Source organism: Talpa occidentalis, unplaced genomic scaffold (genome assembly GCF_014898055.3).
Source record: "Talpa occidentalis isolate TD23 unplaced genomic scaffold, MPIMG_talOcc4v2.1 talOcc4.14, whole genome shotgun sequence".
Taxonomy (NCBI): Eukaryota; Metazoa; Chordata; class Mammalia; order Eulipotyphla; family Talpidae; genus Talpa; species Talpa occidentalis.
This window is the reverse complement of record NW_023601433.1, coordinates 36,922,278-36,941,482: the sequence shown is the minus strand read 5'-3', so window position 1 is coordinate 36,941,482 and position 19,205 is coordinate 36,922,278. Positions and strand designations below refer to the sequence as shown.

General features: G+C 41.2%; 1 protein-coding gene across 1 annotated transcript in view; it reads right to left on the bottom strand.

Annotated features, from left to right (window-relative positions):
• The window catches only part of LOC119244527 (cation channel sperm-associated auxiliary subunit epsilon-like), a 69,686-nt gene extending 50,876 nt beyond the window's left edge, over positions 1-18,810 (bottom strand). The window contains exons 1-3 of the mRNA XM_037510309.2: positions 18,800-18,810; positions 11,711-11,786; positions 1,384-1,436 (exon numbers count right to left, since the gene is read on the bottom strand). Coding sequence (XP_037366206.2) covers positions 1,384-1,436; positions 11,711-11,786; positions 18,800-18,810 — 140 coding nt within the window. The remainder of the gene's footprint in view (positions 1-1,383; positions 1,437-11,710; positions 11,787-18,799) is intronic.
• Positions 18,811-19,205: the final 395 nt, after the last annotated feature.

Genomic DNA, 19,205 nt, shown 5'->3' with positions numbered 1-19,205 from the left:
TTTTTGAAAATTTGTATTTGGACACCAATGTAAATTCAATTTTGGATTTATTATGGGCATGTCAGTCATTACACTAACAGTATCACTAGTAATTAGCATACAGTTCACTATTTGTTTTAAAACTTAAAAAGACAGGTCCAATTCCAACAGGATGTAGAAAAGTGATGCTGCATAGCCTTCAAGGCCAGGTGAATAGAAACTTCACAGCTTTTTTCTTTTAAGAATCATTTTTAGGGCCTCCCTGGTGGCGCAGCAGTTGAGTGCTGGGGTGCAAAGCTGCCCGCAGGCAGCCTCTGCAGCTCTGGCTCGATCCCCGGCCACTGGCGAGGGTCCCGCATGGCGCGCAGACCTCTCCTGCCACGCCTGCTGCTCCCCTCAGCAGTGTATTTCGTCAGTCTGTCTGTTCTGCTCCCTGCTCTGGCTCTGGTGAATTCTCTCACCCTCCTGCGCTTCTGACTGTACCCAGTGCTTGTGTAAATAAATAAATAAATCTTAAAAAAAATCATTTTTATTCATTTATGCATACAAGAACTGGGAGTGCATACAAGAACCCAGAGGTGTGAGGAGGGGAGTGAGAGGATTCACCAGAGACAGAGCGGGGAGAACAGGTGGGTCTGCTGTACTATGTGGGTTAGCTCCTTGGCTGGGGATCAAACTCATGCAGAGTGGCTGGCGATAGTTTGATAGCACGAGACTTAGCCCCTGTGGCATGAGGGGGACCTGAAACTTTACAGCTCCTTGAGTCTTTGGTTTACACAGAGGGAAGGCAGCTGCTACGTAAGCTGAAATCCAGTGATTTCACAAGCTCATGATCCTGAGCCTGTGACGCTGTGAGGATGCTGAGCTACCCACACTGAGAGTCTGTGTGGAGACAGAGAAGAGAGGGCAGGGAGCCCCTAGAGGACAGGCAGTAGGGATACTCTAGCCATCCCTACTGAGGTGCCAAAATCAGGGGGTGGGGGAAGCTATTTTATATGTCCAGTTGATTCTGTCACAATTGGACTGTCACAATCTGATCACAGCTACTTGAGAGCCCAGTTACCTCACACACCTTGAGAAACAATAATAAATTGTTGGTTTGGAGCATTAAGTTTTGAGGATGGCAATAGATAACAAAAGCACAACACAGACTCAAGAGCCCGTGGCTGGGGCTCAGTCCTCCCTCTGGCTGCTTGCTAGCTTTGTGATCTCAGGCAGGTGACATTACACGGGCCTTTGTCATTGTGAACTAGTGTCCTAATAGCACCTACTTCAAAGCTTCACCGCAGGGGTTAATTTAACTTACTATATTAAAAGCAGGGCTTGGCAATAGAAAATGTTCAATAAATGTTACTTGTTATTAACATTTAAAATAAGAGACAGGTCAAATGGAAATATACTTGCCCTTTAATAGCAATGTATTTAGAAGTGTCACAGCCAACAGCGATTTGGAATACCTAAAATGAAGTAATTTAGGTTGTAAGTTCAGTGGTTCTGAGTCTATAAAGTAATTACTAAGGCTAATAGCAATTTACATTTGAAATCTTTTTTTTTTTTAATGTAGAATTTTGTGCTTTGTGCTCTTTTCCTCTTTGTTTGATCACCTTCCTCCGTCTCTCTGCTTCCTTTCATTCTTACTGCTCATGAGACCCACAGATTGTTTTTTTTTTTTTTTGCTTTCTTACATGAGTACCTCTGAGAGCAGATCCAATCTCACTTTCTTCCCAGCACCTCTACAATGAAGCCTATCAACTCTGTACACACCTGACTCAGCTGTCAAGTTTCTGTAACAGCTCCAGCTATTAACTTCTTTTTAGCCAAAGTCCTGGATCTTCCTATACTGACATGACTACTCTTTCTACCTGAGGTCACGACACCTTGCTGACTTTGTCTACGCCTCCCCATTCTGGATTTCTCTGTGGAATTTGAATATTTTCATTCTGTCCGAAACACGTCATGTGTGTTACATATTCTATAAAGTAAATCTGGGAAAACAGAATACTCCTTACCTAAAGAGGGGCTTGGAGATCAAAAGGATAGATAATTCTCAGCCAAGCTTAATGTATTTAAACTGTTGTCCCTGTTAAACCAAGACCTTCCGGGTTCCATTTGGAAGGCATCCTCCACAGCAAGACTTCATGAACTTTATTTCCTGCTCTCGCCCATAAGACTGACTTGTTCTCTCAACAGCCCTACCCACTGGGGCTTCCTTGCAGTCCACTATCATTACATCTCTGTTTTCCCAACAAAAGTACTCAGAAAGACGGACCTGCCCTTTATCTTTACTAAATTATCCATACAAGGCTAACTGAGCTTCTCAAATGTCTCAGTCAGGAACTTTTGTCAATCTTATTTGTAATATCCCTTGTCTTCCAGTTTAAGATTACCCTTAGACTCAGAATCAACAACCATGTCTAGAACTAAAAATATGAATTGACCTGCAGATAGATGTTGACAGGAGATGTGGGTACAGTGTGTGAGAAGCAGGAATAAGCTGTTTTCTAGGGTACCTGCTGCTGTAGACCTGAACCCTTTTCCCCCAGGACTTGCTTAATGGTAGGTGTAGAGCCTATTTTTTATTTATATACAGGTTTGGTTTTGTGGAACAGCTAGAGGCGCTATCTCAACAAAGCCACATTTTCCTGTTACCTAAAAAAGCTATTGCATATGTCTTTATTACATTTCAGTGGGTGGGTCAATACAAAATACCTGCAATGGGCACAGTAGGTGTCTGGACTTTAACTGTCTGTCTTTGGGTGTTCCAGGAAGAAATAGAAGGAAGAAAACAATAGTAACAATGATTACTCTATGACAGGCTCTGTTTTGGGCACATTATATAAAATTTATCAATTTATACTTTCAATGGAATAGATAAATACAGTGAGATAGAGGTTATAATTCACTTGTGTGAATGAGGCAGCTGAGACTTAAAAGTGTTTAATAACTTGCCCAACTCAGTAAATGGTAGAACTTTTTGTTCCCATACCCACCAGTAAACCTATCAGATAAATATTGTAGAGACACAGGGCCTGGGGCTTGGTACACATATACAGAATCATGTTCCACAGACATGTCCAGTTAGGCTCTAGCTAAAGCTGCTGGCCCAAGTGGGCCGTGGACTAAGCCATTTGAATCTGAACTCAGGTTAGATTAACCTACTTTACAATGGCTGGACTGGGAAGGGAAGGGTTAATAGGGATCCCTAATTAATGTATTGACTAGTCAGAGAAAGGAATGGAGGATAACTGTGATGTTCAGGAAGGCATCCTATATGAATAAGGTTGAGCGGCATAGCAACTGAAGATAGGAAATACAGACCTAGGTTGGGGAGGAACTTGTTAGGTTCTATTTCTTGCTTTCTCTACAGATTAAGCTGTGTAGCTGGCATGGTAGGCAGGCAGGGCAGTGATGGGTTTGCACTTGCAGGCAGTTTCCTGGGGAAGCAGAATGTGTTCAACAGTGCTCAGGGGTGGGTCACTTCTGCATCAGTTCAGGGCTCCCTCTGAATTCATGAAACTTGCCCTGATGGAACAGGTTCCTTGTGCCGAGGTCCTGAAGTGTAGGGCACATGTCTTGTTTAATGCTGAATTCTTCATGTGGCTATTCATTGTGTTATGCCTGGGGCTGGGCATAGGCATTCAATATATGCTCATTGAATATAGTTAGGCTGAGAAGGAATGAAGAGAGGAGGTGTCTCACAGGGTGGAGCAAAGATTCAAAGCAGATGGTGATGCTTAAGAATTTGCGTTAAATTTCCTAACACTTGTGCTTACCCCACTGCGATTTCATGTTGCTGTGATTTTGTATCTGCCTTTTCCTCAATTTTCATTTGCATCTGCCTGTTCAACTTGTATTCTTTTTTTTTTTTTTAAGATTTATTTATTCATGCACACAAGAACAGGAGTAGAGGCCAGAGGTGCAGGAGGTTGAGAGGATTCACCAGAGACAGAGCGGGGAGCAGAACAGGCAGACTGACGAAATACACTGCCAAGAGGAGAAGCAGGTGAGACAGGAGAGGTCTGCGGCGCCATGTGGGACCCTCGCTGGCCGACTGGGAATCAAACCTGCACTGCAGAGGCTGTGGACAGCTCCACAGCACTGCGCTCAACCGCCTGCACCCCCAGGGGGGCCCTCAACTTGTATCCTTAAACAGCCATTGTATGAATTATCTTTTCACCTTTCTCTCCCAGTCAAGATTGTTCACTCTTTCCTTGGGGATTCTTTGATAACTGTGTATCTTACGTTCTCTTAAAGTAGCTTATGTTTACCCTTAGGGAAGGGACTCTCTCTTATCATCTCTGTAACTCTCATTACTTAGCAAAGAGACTAAAATATAATCATGCAAATTTTTGGTTTTGAATGAGAAAGTCATGATTTTTTTTTTAAATAAAAGAAGACAAATATAGACTTGACTGGCAGTCTTCTCTGACAAACCATATCTAATGTCAGTTCTCATTACTTTCGGTTTTCTTTTATGCAGTTTTATCTTCAAATAGTAATAATTTTACTTTTTTTAATTTTATTTTTATATTCCCCATAAAATTACAACCCTCTTATTTTGACCCCAAGCCTTCCTTTCCCCGCCCCCCAACCCCCATAGAATGTCTCTGGTTCATAGTTGTTTCTTGATTTTGATATTTTCTTTCATATAGTTATTCTTTTTCCTGGTCCCTTATTTAAGTTTTCTAGATTCCTGCTACGAGTGAGACCATCCGGTATTTTTCTTTTTCTTTCTGGTTTATTTCCCTGAACATGATCCCTTCCAGCGCCATCCATGTTGCTGCAAATTGCACGTGTTTATCTTTTTGAATGCTGAGTAATATTCCATGGTGTATATGTACCACATCTTCTTGATCCAGTCATCTATTTTTGGGAACTTGGGTTGTTTCCAAAGCTTAGCTATTGTAAATAGTGCTGCTATAAACACAGGGGTGCAGGGGCTCTTTGGAATTGATGTTTCTGTGTCCTTTGGGTAAATACCTAGGAGTGGAATTGCTGGATCATATGGAAGCTCTATGTTTAGTAGGTCCAGAAATCTCCACACAGCTCTCCATAGTGGTTGGACCAGTTTGCACTCCCAACAACAGTGCAGGAGAGTTCCTTTTTCTCCACAACCTCGCCAACAATTGTTATTGCTAGTTTTTTTTAATATGTGCCATTCTCACTGGTGTGAGATGGTATCTCATTATAGTTTTGATTTGCATTTCCCTGATTACAAGTGATGTTGAACATTTTTTCATATGCCTGTTGTCCATTTGCATTTCCTTTTCAGAGAAGTTTCTTTTTAGCTCTTCTGCCCATTTTTTGACTGGATTATTTTCTTTGTTTTTGTTGAGTCTCATCGGCTCTTTGTAGATTTTTGTGATCAGTCCTTTATCATTAGTATTGGGTGCAAAAATGTTCTCCCAGTCAGTGGGGTTTATCTTTGTTTTGGTTACTGTCTGTGCAGAAGGTCTTTAATTTGATGCAGTCCCAGCTGTTTATCTTTGCCTTCACTATCACTGCTTTGGGTGATGTGTCTGTAAAGATGTCTTTGATGTGCATATCATGGAGTGTTTAACCTATATTTCCTTCTATGTATTTTATGATTTCAGGTCTTATGTCTAGTTCTTTAATCCATTTTGAGTTGTTTTTTGTGCATGGGGTTAGGTAGTAGTCAAGCTTCATTCTTTTGCATGTAGTGACCCAGTTTTCCCAGCACCATTTATTGAACAAACTTTCTTTGCTCCAATGCATATTCTTTGCTCCTTTGTCAAAGATTTGTTGACCATAAATCTGTGGGTTTATTTCTGGATTTTCTATTCGATTCCATTGGTCTGTGTGTCTGTTCTTGTTCCAATACCAGACAGTTTTGATGATTATGGCTTTGTAGTAAAGTTTGAAGTCTGGGAGTGTGATTCCTCCATTCCCTTTTTTTTTTTTCAGGAGAGCTTTGGCTATTTGGGTTTTTGGTGATTGCATATGAATTTCATCAATAATTCTTCTATTTCTTTGAAGAATGTCATTGAGATTTTTATTGGAATAGCATTGAATCTGTATATTGCTTTTGGTAGGATGGCCATTTTGATGATGTTAATTCTTCCAATCCATGAGCAGAGGATGTCTTTCCATTTCTTTGTGTCTTCTTCTATGTCTTTTAACAGTGTTTTATAGTTTTCTTTGTATAGGTCCTTTACCTCTTTCATTAGATTTATTTCCAAGAATTTGATTTATTTTGTTTCAATTATAAAAGGGATGGTTTTTTTGATTTCTTCTTCTTCAGATTTGTTGTTTGTGTATAGGAAGGCTACTGACTTTTGCGTGTTGATTTTGTATCCTGCCACTTTACTGAACTGATTAGTTGAATTAGCTTTTCTGTGGAGTTTTTGGGGTTTTGGGTCTATTATCATATCATCTGCAAACAGTGATAGGTTGACTTCTTCTTTTCCTATTTGGATTCCTTGTATGTCTTTCTCTTGTCTTATTGCTCTGGCTAGGACTTCCAGTATTATATTGAAAAGCAGTGGTGAGAGTAAACATCCTTGTCTTGTTCCAGATCTTAATGGGAATGCTTTCAGCTTTTCACCATTGAGAATGATACTGGCGGTTGGCTTGTCATAGATGGCCTTTATGATGTTGAGGTATGTTCCTCGTATCCCAAGAATTTCAAGGGTTTTTATCATGAATGGGTGTTGCACTTTGTCGAAAGCTTTCTCAGCATCTATTGATATTATCATATGGTTTTTATATTTCTTTTTGTTGATGTGTTGGATAACGTTGATTGATTTTGAGATGTTGAACCATCCTTGTGTCCCTGGAACGAATCCTACTTGGTCGTGGTGAATTATCTTATGGCTACATTGTTGGATTCTGATAGCTAAAATTTTATTGAGGATTTTTGCATCAGTGTTCATTAGGGAGATTGGCCTGTAGTTTTCTTTTTTTGTGTTTTCCTTGTTTGGTTTTGGTATTAGTGTAATGTTGGCTTCATAGAACGTGTTTGGTATTATCCCTTCCTTCTCATTTTTTGGAAGAGTTTGTGAAGGATTGGCACTAATTCATTTCTGAATGTTTGGTGGAATTCATTTGTGAATCCATCAGGTCCTGGGCTTTTGTTTTTGGGGAGGTTTTTGATTACCATTTCAATTTTGCTGCTTGTAATTGGTCTGTTTAGGTGTTCTATTTCTTCTTTATCTAGCTTTGGGTGATTGTAGAGTTGTAGGAATTTGTCCATCTCCTCTAGATTGTTGAGCTTGTTTCCATATAACTGTTCATAGTAGTTTCTGATTATTCTTTTGATTTCTGCTGTGTCCGTTGTGATTTCTCCTCTTTCATTTATGATCCTGTTTATTTGTGCTTTCTCCCTTTTTTCCTTTGTGAGCCTGACTAGGGGTTTGTCTATTTTATTTATTTATTTCGAAGAACCAGCTCTTGGTTTCATTGATCTTTTGGATTGTTCTTTTAGTTTCAATTTCATTTATTTCTGCTTTGGTTTTTATTATTTCTTTTCTTCTACTTGTTTTGGGGTTTTTTGTTGTTCTTTTTCTATATCTTTGAGCTTTGAGATTAGGTTGTTTCTTTGAGTTCTTTCTTGTTTCTTGATGTGAACCTCTATTGCTATATATTTTCCTCTTTTACTGCTTTTGCTGCATCCCATACATTTAGGAAATTGGTATCCTCCTTGTCATTCAATTCAAAGAATTTTTTAATTTTTCTTTGATCTCCTCATTAGTCCAGTGGTCTTTCAGTAGTGTGGTTTTCAATCTCCATGAGGTAGGAGATTTCCTTGCCTTCTTTTTATGGTTTATTTCTAGTTTGATGCCTTCATGGTCAGAAAAGATAGTTGATATTATTTCAATCTTGGTGTATCTGTTGATGTTTGTCTTGGGTCCCAGTATGTGATCAATCCTGGAGAATGATCCGTGTGTGCTTGAGAAAAATGTGTACTCAAATTTTTTTGGGTTTAGTGTTCTACAGATGTCTCTTAAGCCCAAGTGCTCTAGATCCTTATTTAGAGATTTAGTGCCTTTACTTGTTTTTTGTCTTGTTGATCTATCCATTGTTGATAGTAGTGTGTTGAAGTCTCCCACTACGATGTGTTTTCTCTGATATCTGTTTTCAAGATGATAATAGTTGTCTGATATATTTTGGTGCTCCTTCGGTTGGTGAATATATGTTAATGAGTGTTATTTCTTCTTGAAGTATTGTCCCCTTGATGATAATGTAATGACCATTGGGGTCTCTTTTTATCTTATTGAGTTTGAAATCTGTTTTATCTGATATAAGTATAGCTGTTCCTGCTTTCTTATTTGGTCCATTTGCTTGTAGGATTGTTTTCCATCCTTTAACTTTGAGTCTATTTTTATCTTTTGTAGCTAAATGTGTTTCCTGGAGACAGCAAAAGGTTGGGTTTTGTTTCTTAATCCAGCCTGCATCTCTGTGTCTTTTTATTGAAAAGCTTAGTCCATTTACATTTAGAGTTAATATTGATATGTTAGCATCTGTATTTGCCATTGTGTTTGTCTTTCCTTTGATTTTATTTATTTATTCTTTTAATACTTTTTTTTGGCCCTCTTTCACTGTTATTCGTCCCTCTGAGGTTCTGGCTTTAGGACTCCTTGTAATATTTTTTGGAGTGGGGGTTTAGTCGTAATGAAATTCCAGATTTCTGTTTGTCTGGGAAGGTCCTTATTCTTTTTTCATACAGGAAGGAAAGCTTTGTGGGATAGAGTATTCTTGGTTGGCATCTGTTTTCTTGGAGTCTGTTGACTATGTCCCTCCACTCTCTCCTTGCCGTAGTGTTTCTTCGGAGAAGTCTGATGTCAGTCTGATTGGTTTTCCTTTGAATGTTATCTGTTTCTTCCCTCTTGTCAGCTTCATTATTTTTTCCTTGTCTTGGATTCTTGGGAGCTTTACTCTTATGTGTCTTGCTGTATTTTTCCTTTTGTCATGGAAGTTTGGTGTTCTTCTTGCTTCTTGTATATCAATTTTCAACTCCTTCTTCACCTTTGGAAAGTTCTCTTCAATTATTTCCTTGAATATTTTCTCTGTTCCTACATCTCTCTCCTCTCCTTCTGGGATTCCTATAACTCTTATATTTCCTTTCCTCATGGAGTCAGATAGTTCCCGAAGTCTTTCTTCATTCTTTTTCCTTCGTACTTCACTTTCCTTTTCTGTTTTGGTTCTTTTTATTTCTGTGTCTTCAAGAGTACTTATTCGTTCTTCCATTTTATCTATTCTGCTTTCATTGCTTTTCCCAGAGTTCTTTAGTGCCTCCATTAATTTTTGATCTCCTGCATTTCTTTAGGGACTCAATTTCATTCTTCTGAGTGTTGTTTTCCTTAATGTCTTCCATCAGTTTTTTCATCACGGCAATTTTAACTTCTTTTTCTGGAAGTCTCAGAAGTTCTTACAAGTCACCGTAGTTGCAAACTGGTCGTTTTTTTTTTTGTTGTTGTTGTTTGTTTTTTTGTGGTGTGTCTTTTTTCTGAGGCATTGCTACTTTGCTTGTAGTTTTTCGTTTCCCTACTGCCTGTCTTCTAATTTGCCCTATGTGTTGGGACACTGTGCCGCTGGTTCTGGCTGGCATCTTTTTGGTGTGTTCTTTTGGGAGTTTCAGAAACTGGCAATCCAAACGAGTCAAAAACTGTTATGCCAGAAGTCTAGTGAGGCAGTGGTACTTTGAGTATGTTAATGGTCACTGTCACAGAATCTCTCCTCCTTCTGTGTTTAGTTACAAATGTGCGTCTTGAAGTCCCACAGACTTCCCTGGAGGTGGGGCAGCTAGATTGCACTCTGGGTTCCAAATCTCTGGATCCTCCTCTGGGATCCGACTTTGTGCCAGGTGGGGCCAGGCTTGAGGGGGCCTTCAGTTCACCTCTGACTGCGCAGGGAACTTTCTCCTTTTGGCTCCACGGGGAGTCTTCTGCCAGATTCAAGCAGTCTTTATTGAAGAAAGATCCCTGTTCTAAAATGGCGCTTTGGAGACAGGCACACTCTTCCACGTGCCCGGCCTGCCCCAGCCGTGGGTGCCCGCTCCCACTCTGGGTTCGGACTGCTGGCCTGAAGGGGCCTGGCATGGGCAAACTTCCCAGCTCACCTCTGGCTCCTCCAGGAGCCTTCTGCCGGTTTCAAGCAGTCTTTATTGAAGAAAGGTCCCTATTCTAAAATGGAGATTTGGAGACAGGCACACTCTCCTGCACGCTGGATCTGCCCCAGTCATGGGTGCCCTCTCCCCCTCTGGGCTCGGACTGCTGGTCAGAAGGGGTCTGGCTTGGGTGAATTTCCCAGCTCACTTCTGACTCCTCTAGGAGCGTTCTGCCGGTTTCAAGCAGTCTTTACTGAAGAAAGGTCCCTATTTTATGGGGTGTTGGTGATTTTTTTTTTTTGGGTTGCTAGGTGGTTCCAGAGATCTCTCCTAGTGTCCTTGGGGAGCTGTTTTTTTACCCCGTGGGACAGGGGAACATAGTGGGAGTGGTGGGGAAAGCCTCAACGGCTTTGGAGTTCTGTGTCTGTTTTGTGCCCCACCGTCGTGGGGAACCCACACCCCGAATTTCGTGCCCCGGGTCTCAGTTCCAAAGCCCTCATGTCCAGGACGCAGGCTGTAGCCCAGTTCAGTGTCCGCAGAAATGGTGCCTTTTGCACCCCGCTCCCGTGTCCGGGCACCTGGTTTCTGATTACTCAGTGAGGGACATTCACCTCAGTGAGGGCCCCCACGCGTCTCCCCCAAGCCTAGGTCGCAGGCGCGGGGACCTGGGCAGCCGCGATCTGCATATCCTTTTTGGTCTGTTTGTAGGGTCTCCAGGAGTCTTTGTTGTTCTCTAATGGCGCCTGGAGCCATTCGCTCACCTCCATAGCGAATCCTGCAGGGTTCTCCATAGCTCCAGTTCATGGAGTGTGGTGGCTGAAATAGTTCCTTTCCACTCACAGTCCTGCTTGATGCATAGTTTGTTCTTGTTGGCTGTTTTAGTTTTTTTGTTTTTTCCTCCTTTCTGTTGGTCGGAGAGTGCCGACTTTGTGGGTGGGGGAGGGTAGCAGGATTCTGAGTTTTCCTCCCTTCTAGTCCTCTTTTATGGCAACTTTCTTCTTCAGGTAGTTTGCTGGAGTCGCCCGTTTATCTTCCATGTCCCAGTTCTCACTGGAACCTACCGCTCTTCCTCCCTATTAACTTTTTTTTAATGGGAGATCTTACTCGCAGCGTTTCCTCGCCACCATGTTGATCCTCCGTTCAACCTCTAATTTTACATTTTTGTATGTATATATATATCTTACTTTATTTATTTTTTAAGTTTTATTTATTTATTTATACAAGCACTGGGTACAGTCAGAAGCACAGGAGAGTGAGAGAATTCACCAGAGCCAGAGCAGGGAACAAAACAGGCAGACTGATGAAATACACTGCTGAGGGGAGCAGTGGGCACGGCAGGAGAGGTCTGTTGCGCCATGTGGGACCCTCTCCCATTGCCAGGGGATCGAACTGGCACTGCAGAAACTGCAGGCAGTTTCGCAGCCCAGAGCTCAACTGCTGCGCCACCAGGGGAGGCCCTATACATCTTACTTTAGATGGCAAACTCATGGAAGGTAAAAATCTGATCTTCAGTTTCCAAATTAAAAGTAATATTTTTCTTTGTAGTGAAACATTTACAAAACATTACTAATTATTAGAGGAGTGGTATTGTATGAACATAATATATACCATTTAGGTTACTATCTGTGTATTACTGAAGTAAAAATTTTGACCCATGTCACTTACCTTTTGGGCTATTGGGCATGTTTTTCCATTTTCACTAGGTCTCATATGAACAAGCACAAGTCCCGTGTTCTCATCTCTAGGAGAAACAACACATACAGCTGATTACAGACTCACAAGGGGAAAGGCCTAAATCTACCTTCCTCTAGAGCACGTGATCTGACTGAATCCTCCATGAAGAATGCTAAGCTCCTGCAAAGTGGTGATGTGCATGGCTGCTTGCTGTTTCTGCCAGAGCAGCTGCATATTGTGGTCAGACCTTGAGGTCAGTCCCCCTGCATGCTGGTCCATATTTTGGCCAGTCTAGGGTTAACTGTGGGAATTGGAAATGAACATCCATCAGTATTTCAACCTCCCCATTTCCTTAACACCTTCAGGAGGGGGTTCTGCTGTGGATAACTTGTCTTCCTTCTTGATGGTATTACCAGGTCATAGCCACAACAGCCATTCCTTCTCTAGCTTCTACACAATTTTCCCTTCTATTGATAACACCTTTGGAAAATAGAAGAATAAGTTATGGAATTATTTTTCTGAAACAAATTATGCTGTCTAATATGATCTGAGTGGAATCAAAAGGGAGACAGATATAATTTCTAGTTTTTGAAGTACACACTAATCATTTTCTGCTCGGGTAAAATGCGAAGGCTCAAAATCAGAAAAGAAATTTTGAAAGTTTTACTCACACCTCTCCCCTGCTAAGTTTATTATTATTTGGAAAACAAATGCAGAAATACTAACAACAAACAAGTGTTCTCACTTTACTTCAAATATTAATTTCATTTTAATATAGACATATATTAGATATAAATATTATAAATATGAATGGAATGAGCACATTTTAATATTTTTAAAGATTTATTTATTTATGTACACAAGAATTGGGGTGTAGGCCAGAGGTGCGGGGGATGAGAGGATTCACCAGAGACAGAGTGGGGAGCAGAACAGGCAGATTGACTGAAATACATTGCTGAGGGGTGCAGTGGCTGAGCCAGGAGAGGTCTGCTGTGCCATGTGGGTTAGCTCCCTGGCCGGGGATCAAACTTGCTGCAGTGGGTGCTGATAGTTTCATACTGCTGAGACTTAACCTCTTGTGCCATCTGGGAGGCCCCACATTTTCATATTTTTAACTCATTGTACTATTTTCCATTAACTCTAAGATACTATTTTTTTCTCATTTAATAACTTTGAAGCCAAGAAGCATTTTATAATTATAACTACCAATAATGGACTTTCTCTCTCTTATATGATGGAATCTTTGATTTGGTAATTTCAGAAATATGGTATAAATATGTAAAAGATAACACTAAAGTTAATATTTCATCTTCAATTTTCTAAATAAATTTTCTTATCAGATTTTTTCCTCTTTATTGTGACCAATTCAGTGTTTTTGCTATTTTTCTCAAGTCTCAGACTGACCTGTGTATCCTGGACAATTTGGTATGTTTTCTATAGTAACTGGGCAAATGTCCACAATACCAAAAATATCTATAGGGACACACATTAGAAAAATCAAGAGAGGGGTCAATAGGGGCGGAGCAACATGGAGGCGAGGAGACGCTGCGAGTAAGATCTCCCATTAAAAAAAGTTAATAGGGAGGAAAAGCGGCAGGTCCCAGTGAGAACCGGGACACGGAAGATAAACGGACGACTCCAGCAAACTGCCCGAAGAAGAAAGTTGCCATAAAAGAGGACCAGAAGGGAGGGAAGCGCAGAACCCTGCTCCCCTCCCCCGCCCACAGAGGCGGCACTCTCCGACCAGCAGAGAGGAGGAAAACAACAAACTAAAACTGCCAACAAGAACAAAGGACGCAGCAAGCGGGACTGTGAGTGGAAAGGAACTATTGCAGCCACCACACCCTGTGAACGGGAGCTGTGGAGAACCCCCGCAGGATCCGCCGCGGAGGTGAGTTCCGGGCGCCATTGAAGAGAGCCCCGCCCAGGAGGAGACCAGCACCAGCACACAGCCCCCCCGGTAAGCCTGCGCGGAAAGTGGCGCGCTGGAAAAACAGACGCGGAGCGGGATTGCGCGGGGAAAGCAGCGCGGATTGCGCGGATCGGATCGCAGCTGCCCAGGTCCCCGCGCCTGCGACCTAGGCTTGCGGGGAGACGACCTAGGCTTGCGGGGAGACGCGCGGAGGCCCTCCCGGAGTGAGCAGGAACCAGGCGCCCAGGCAGGGGAGCAGGATTCAAAAGGCGCCATTCCCGCGCCACTGATCTGGGCTACAGCCCGCGTCCTGGAACTGAGGGCTTTGGAACTGAGACCCGGGGCACGAAATTAGGGGCGTGGGTTCCCCACGACGGTGGGGCACAAGGCAGACACAGCACCCCAAAGCTGTTGAGGTGTACCCTACCATCCCTGCTCTGCTCCCTGTCCCACTGGGTGGAAAATCAGCTCCCCAAGGGCTCTAGGAGAGATCTCTGGCGCCACCTAGCGTCTTGAAGCCAGCACAGGCTCCTGAAGGAGCTAGTGGCCAGCTGGGGAGTTAGCCCACGCCGGGCCCCTTCCGAACAAGTAGTCTGAGCCCACAGGGAGAGCGAGCACCCACAGCCGGGGCAGACCAAGCGCGCAGAAGAGTGTGCCTGAGACCGGACGCGCAGGGAGTGTGTCCCACATCACCATTATAGAATAGGGACATTTCTTCAGTAAAGACTACCTGCAGAAGGCTTCCTCAGGAGCCAGAGGTGAGCGGGGGAAGTTCGCCCACGCCAGACCCCCTCTGGCCTGCAGTCCAAGCCCAGAGGGGGAGCAGGAACCCACCGCCGGGGCAGACCAGGCGCACAGGGGAGTGTGTCCCCACATCGGCATTTTAGAACAGGGACCTTTCTCCAGTAAAGACTGCTTGAAACTGACAGATGACTCCTGGAGGAACCAGAGGGGAGCAGAGAAGCCCACCCAAGATGCCGGCCAGTCCCAACTACACAGTGTCCCAACGCATACGGCAAATTAGAAAACAGACAGTAGGGAGGAGAAGAACCACACGCAACCTAGCAACTCTCCAGAGAAAAGCACACCACAAAAAGAAAACCAGCCCCAGATGGCAACGACAGTAACTTGGAAGAACTTCTGAGCCTTCCAGAAAGAGAATTTAAAATTGCCGTGATTAAAAAACTGACAGAAGTCATAAAGGAAAACAATGATAAGGGAAAAATAATCAACGATCAGAAGAATGAAATTGAGTCCCTAAAGAGGGAAGTAAAAGAAATACAGGAGATCAAAGAATTAATGGAAGAACTAAAGAATTCTGGGAAAAGCAATGAAAGCAGAATTGATGAAATGGAACAATGAATAAGTACTCTTGAAGACACAGAAATAAAAAGAACCAAAACAGAAAAGGAAAGAGAAGTACGAAGGAAAAAGAATGAAGAAAGACTTCGGGAACTATCTGACTCCATGAGGAAAGGAAATATAAGAATTATAGGAATACCAGAAGGAGAAGAGAGAGAAGTAGGAACAGAGAAAATATTCAAAGAGATAATTGAAGAGAACTTCCCAAATGTGAAGGAGGAGCTGAAAATTGATATACAAGAAGCAAGAAGAACACCAAACTTCCACGACGAAAGGAAAAATACAGCAAGACACATAATAGTAAAGCTCCCAAGAATCCAGGACAAGGAAAATAATGAAACTGGCAAGAGGGAAGAAACAGATAACATTCAAAGGAAAGCCAATCAGGCTGACATCAGACTTCTCCGAAGAAACACTACGGGCAAGGAGAGAGTGGAGGGACATAGTCAACAGACTCCAAGAAAACAGATGCCAACCAAGAATACTCTATCCCGCAAAGCTCTCCTTCCTCTTTGAAGAAAGAATATGGACTTTCCCAAACAGAAACTCCGGAATTTCATTGCAACTAAACCCCCACTCCAAAAAATACTACAAGGAGTCCTAAAGCCAGAACCTCAGAGGGACGAATAACAATGAAAGAAGGCCAAAAAAAAAAAAAAGTTATTAAAAGAATAAATAAATAAAATCAAAGGAAAGACAAACACAATGGCAAATACAGATGTTAACATATCAATATTAACTCTAAATGTAAATGGACTAAACTCTTCAATAAAAAGACACAGAGTTGCAGGCTGGATTAAGAAACAAAACCCAACCTTTTGCTGTCTCCAGGAAACACATTTAGCTACAAAAGATAAAAATAGGCTCAAAGTTAAAGGATGGAAAACAATCCTACAAGCAAATGGACCAAAAAAGAAAGCAGGAACAGCTATACTTATATCAGATAAAACAGATTTCAACTCAAAAAGATAAAAAGAGACCCCAATGGTCACTACATTATGATCAAGGGGACAATACTTCAAGAAGAAATAACACTCATTAACATATACTCACCAAACGAAGGAGCACCAAAATATATCAGACAACTATTGGAATCTCTGAAAACAGACATCAGAGAAAACACATACGTAGTGGGAGACTTCAACACACCACTATCAAAATGGATAGATCAACAAGACAAAAAATAAGTAAAGAAACCAAAGCTCTAAATAAGGACCTAGAGCAATTGGGCTTAACAGACGTCTATAGAACACTAAACCCCCAAAAAACGGAGTACACATTTTCTTTTTTTTTTTTTTTTTTTTTTAGATATTAAATTTTATTTTTATATTCCCCCATACAATTGCAAACGCCCCATTCTGACCCCAATCCTTCCTCTCCCGCCCCCACCCCCAAAAAGTGTCTCTGGTTCATAGTTTTTTGTTGATTTTGATTTTCACTTCTTATATTCATTTTCCTGGTCCTTATTTAAGTTTTCTAGATTCCTGCTATGAGTGAGACCATCCGGTATTTTTCTTTTTCTTTTTGGCTTATTTCGCTGAGCATGATCCCTTCCAGTGCCATCCATGTTGCTGCAAATTGCATGTGTTTATCTTTTTTGAATGCTGAGTAATATTCCATGGTATATATGTACCACATCTTCTTGATCCAGTCATCTATTTTTGGGCATTTGGGTTGTTTCCAAAGCTTAGCTATTGTAAACAGTGCTGCTATAAACATAGGAGTGCAGGTGCTCTTTGGAATTGATGTTTCTGTGTCCTTTGGGTAAATACCTAGGAGTGGAATTGCTGGATCATATGGAAGCTCTATGTTTGTAGGTCCAGAATCTCCACACAGCTCTCCATAGTGGTTGGACCAGTTTGCACTCCCACCAACAGTGCAGAAGAGTTCCTTTTTCTCCACATCCTCGCCAACATTTGTTGTTGCTAGTTTTTTAATATGTGCCATTCTCACTGGTGTGAGATGGTATCTCATGGTAGTTTTGATTTGCATTTCCTGATTACAAGTGATGTTGAACATTTTTTCATATGTCTGTTGGCATTTGCATTTCCTCTTCAGAGAAGTTTCTTTTAGCTCTTCTGCCCATTTTTTGACTGGATTATTTTCTTTGTTGTTGCTGAGTCTCATCAGCTCTTTGCAGATTTTTGTGATCAGTCCTTTATCATTAGTTTTGGGTGCAAAAATGTTCTCCCAGTTGGTGGGGTTTCTCTTTGTCTTTGTTATTGTCTCTTTTGCTGTGCAGAAGCTCTTTAATTTGATGTAGTCCCAGCTGTTTATTTTCTCTTCACTATCACTGCTTTGGGTGATGTGTCTGTAAAGATGTCTTTGATGTGCAAATCCCGTAGTGTTTCGCCTATATTTCCTTCTATGTATTTTATGGTTTCAGGTCTTATGTCTAGTTCTTTAATCCATTTTGAGTTGATTTTTGTGTATGGTGTGAGGTAGTGGTCAAGCTTCATTCTTTTGCATGTAGCGACCCAGTTTTCCCAGCACCATTTATTGAACAAACTTTCTTTGCTCCAATGCAGTACACATTTTTCTTAAGTGCACACGGATCATTCTCCAGGATCGATCACATACTGGGGCACAAGACAAACATCAACAGATACACCAAGATTGGAAATCATATCAACCATCTTTTCTGACCATGAAGGCATCAAACTAGAAATAAACCATAAAAAGAAGGCAAGGAACATTCTACCTCATGGAGATTAAAAACCACACTACTGGAAGACCACTGGACTAATGAGGAAGATGAAAGAAGAAATAAAATTTTTTGAATTGAACGACAAGGAGGACACCAATATCCTAAATGTATGGGATGCAGCAAAAGCAGTAATAAGAGGAAATATATAGCATAGAAGCTCACATCAAGAAACAGAAAGAACTCAAAGAAACAACTAATCTCGAAGCTCAAAGATCTAGAAAAGAGCAACAAAAACCCAAAACCAGTAGAAGAAAAGAAATAATAAAACCAAAGCAGAAATAAATGAATTGAAATAAAAAAACAATCCAAAAGATCAATGAAACCAAGAGCTGGTTTTTGAAAAAATCAATAAAATAGACAACCCTAGCCAGGCTCACAAAGGAAAAAAGGGAGAAAGCACAAATAACAGGATCATCAATGAAAGAGGAGAAATCAACACGGACACAGCAGAAATCAAAGAATAATCAGTAACTACTATGAACAGTTATATGGAAACAAGTTAAACATCTAGAGGAGATGGACAATTCCTACAACTCTACAATCACCCAAAGCTAGATAAAGAAGAAATAGAACACCTAAACAGACCAATTACAATTAGCGAAATTGAAATGGTACAAAAACCTCTCCAAAAACAAAGCCCAGGACCTGATGGATTTACAATGAATTCTACCCAAACATTCAGAGACGAATGTGCCTATCCTTCACAAACTCTTCCAAAAAATGAGAAGGAAGGGACAATACACACATTCTATGAAGCCAACATTACACTAATACCAAAACCGAACAAGGACAACACAAAAAAGGAAAACTACAGGCCAATCTCCCTAATGAACACTGATGCAAAAAATCCTCAATAAATTTTAGCCATCAGAATCCAACAATGTATCCATAAGATAATTCACCACGACCAAGTAGGATTCATTCCAGGGACACAAGGATGGTTTAACATCCGAAAATCAATCAACGTTATCCAACACATCAACAAAAAGAAATATAAAACCTATGAATAATATCAATAGATGCTGAGAAAGCTTTCGACAAAGTGCAACACCCATTCATGATAAAAGCCCTTGAAATTCTTGGGATACAAGGAACATACCTTAACATCATAAAGGCCATCTATGACAAGCCAACAGCCAGTATCATTCTCATGGTGAAAAGCTGAAAGCAATTCCATTAAGATCTGCAACAAGACAAGGATGTCCACTCTCACCACTGCTTTTCAATATAATACTGGAAAGTCCTAGCCAGGGCAATAAGACAAGAGAAGACATCCAGGAATCCAAATAGGAAAAGAAGAAGTCAAACTATCACTATTTGCAGACGATATGATATTATACATAGAGAACCCAAAACTCCACAGAAAAGCTAATTCAACTCATCAATCAGTTCAGTAAAGTGGCAGGATACAAAATCAACACGCAAAAGTCAGTAGCCTTCCTATACACAAACAATAAATCTGAAGAAGAAGAAATCAAAAAACCATCCTTTTCGTTATTGAAACA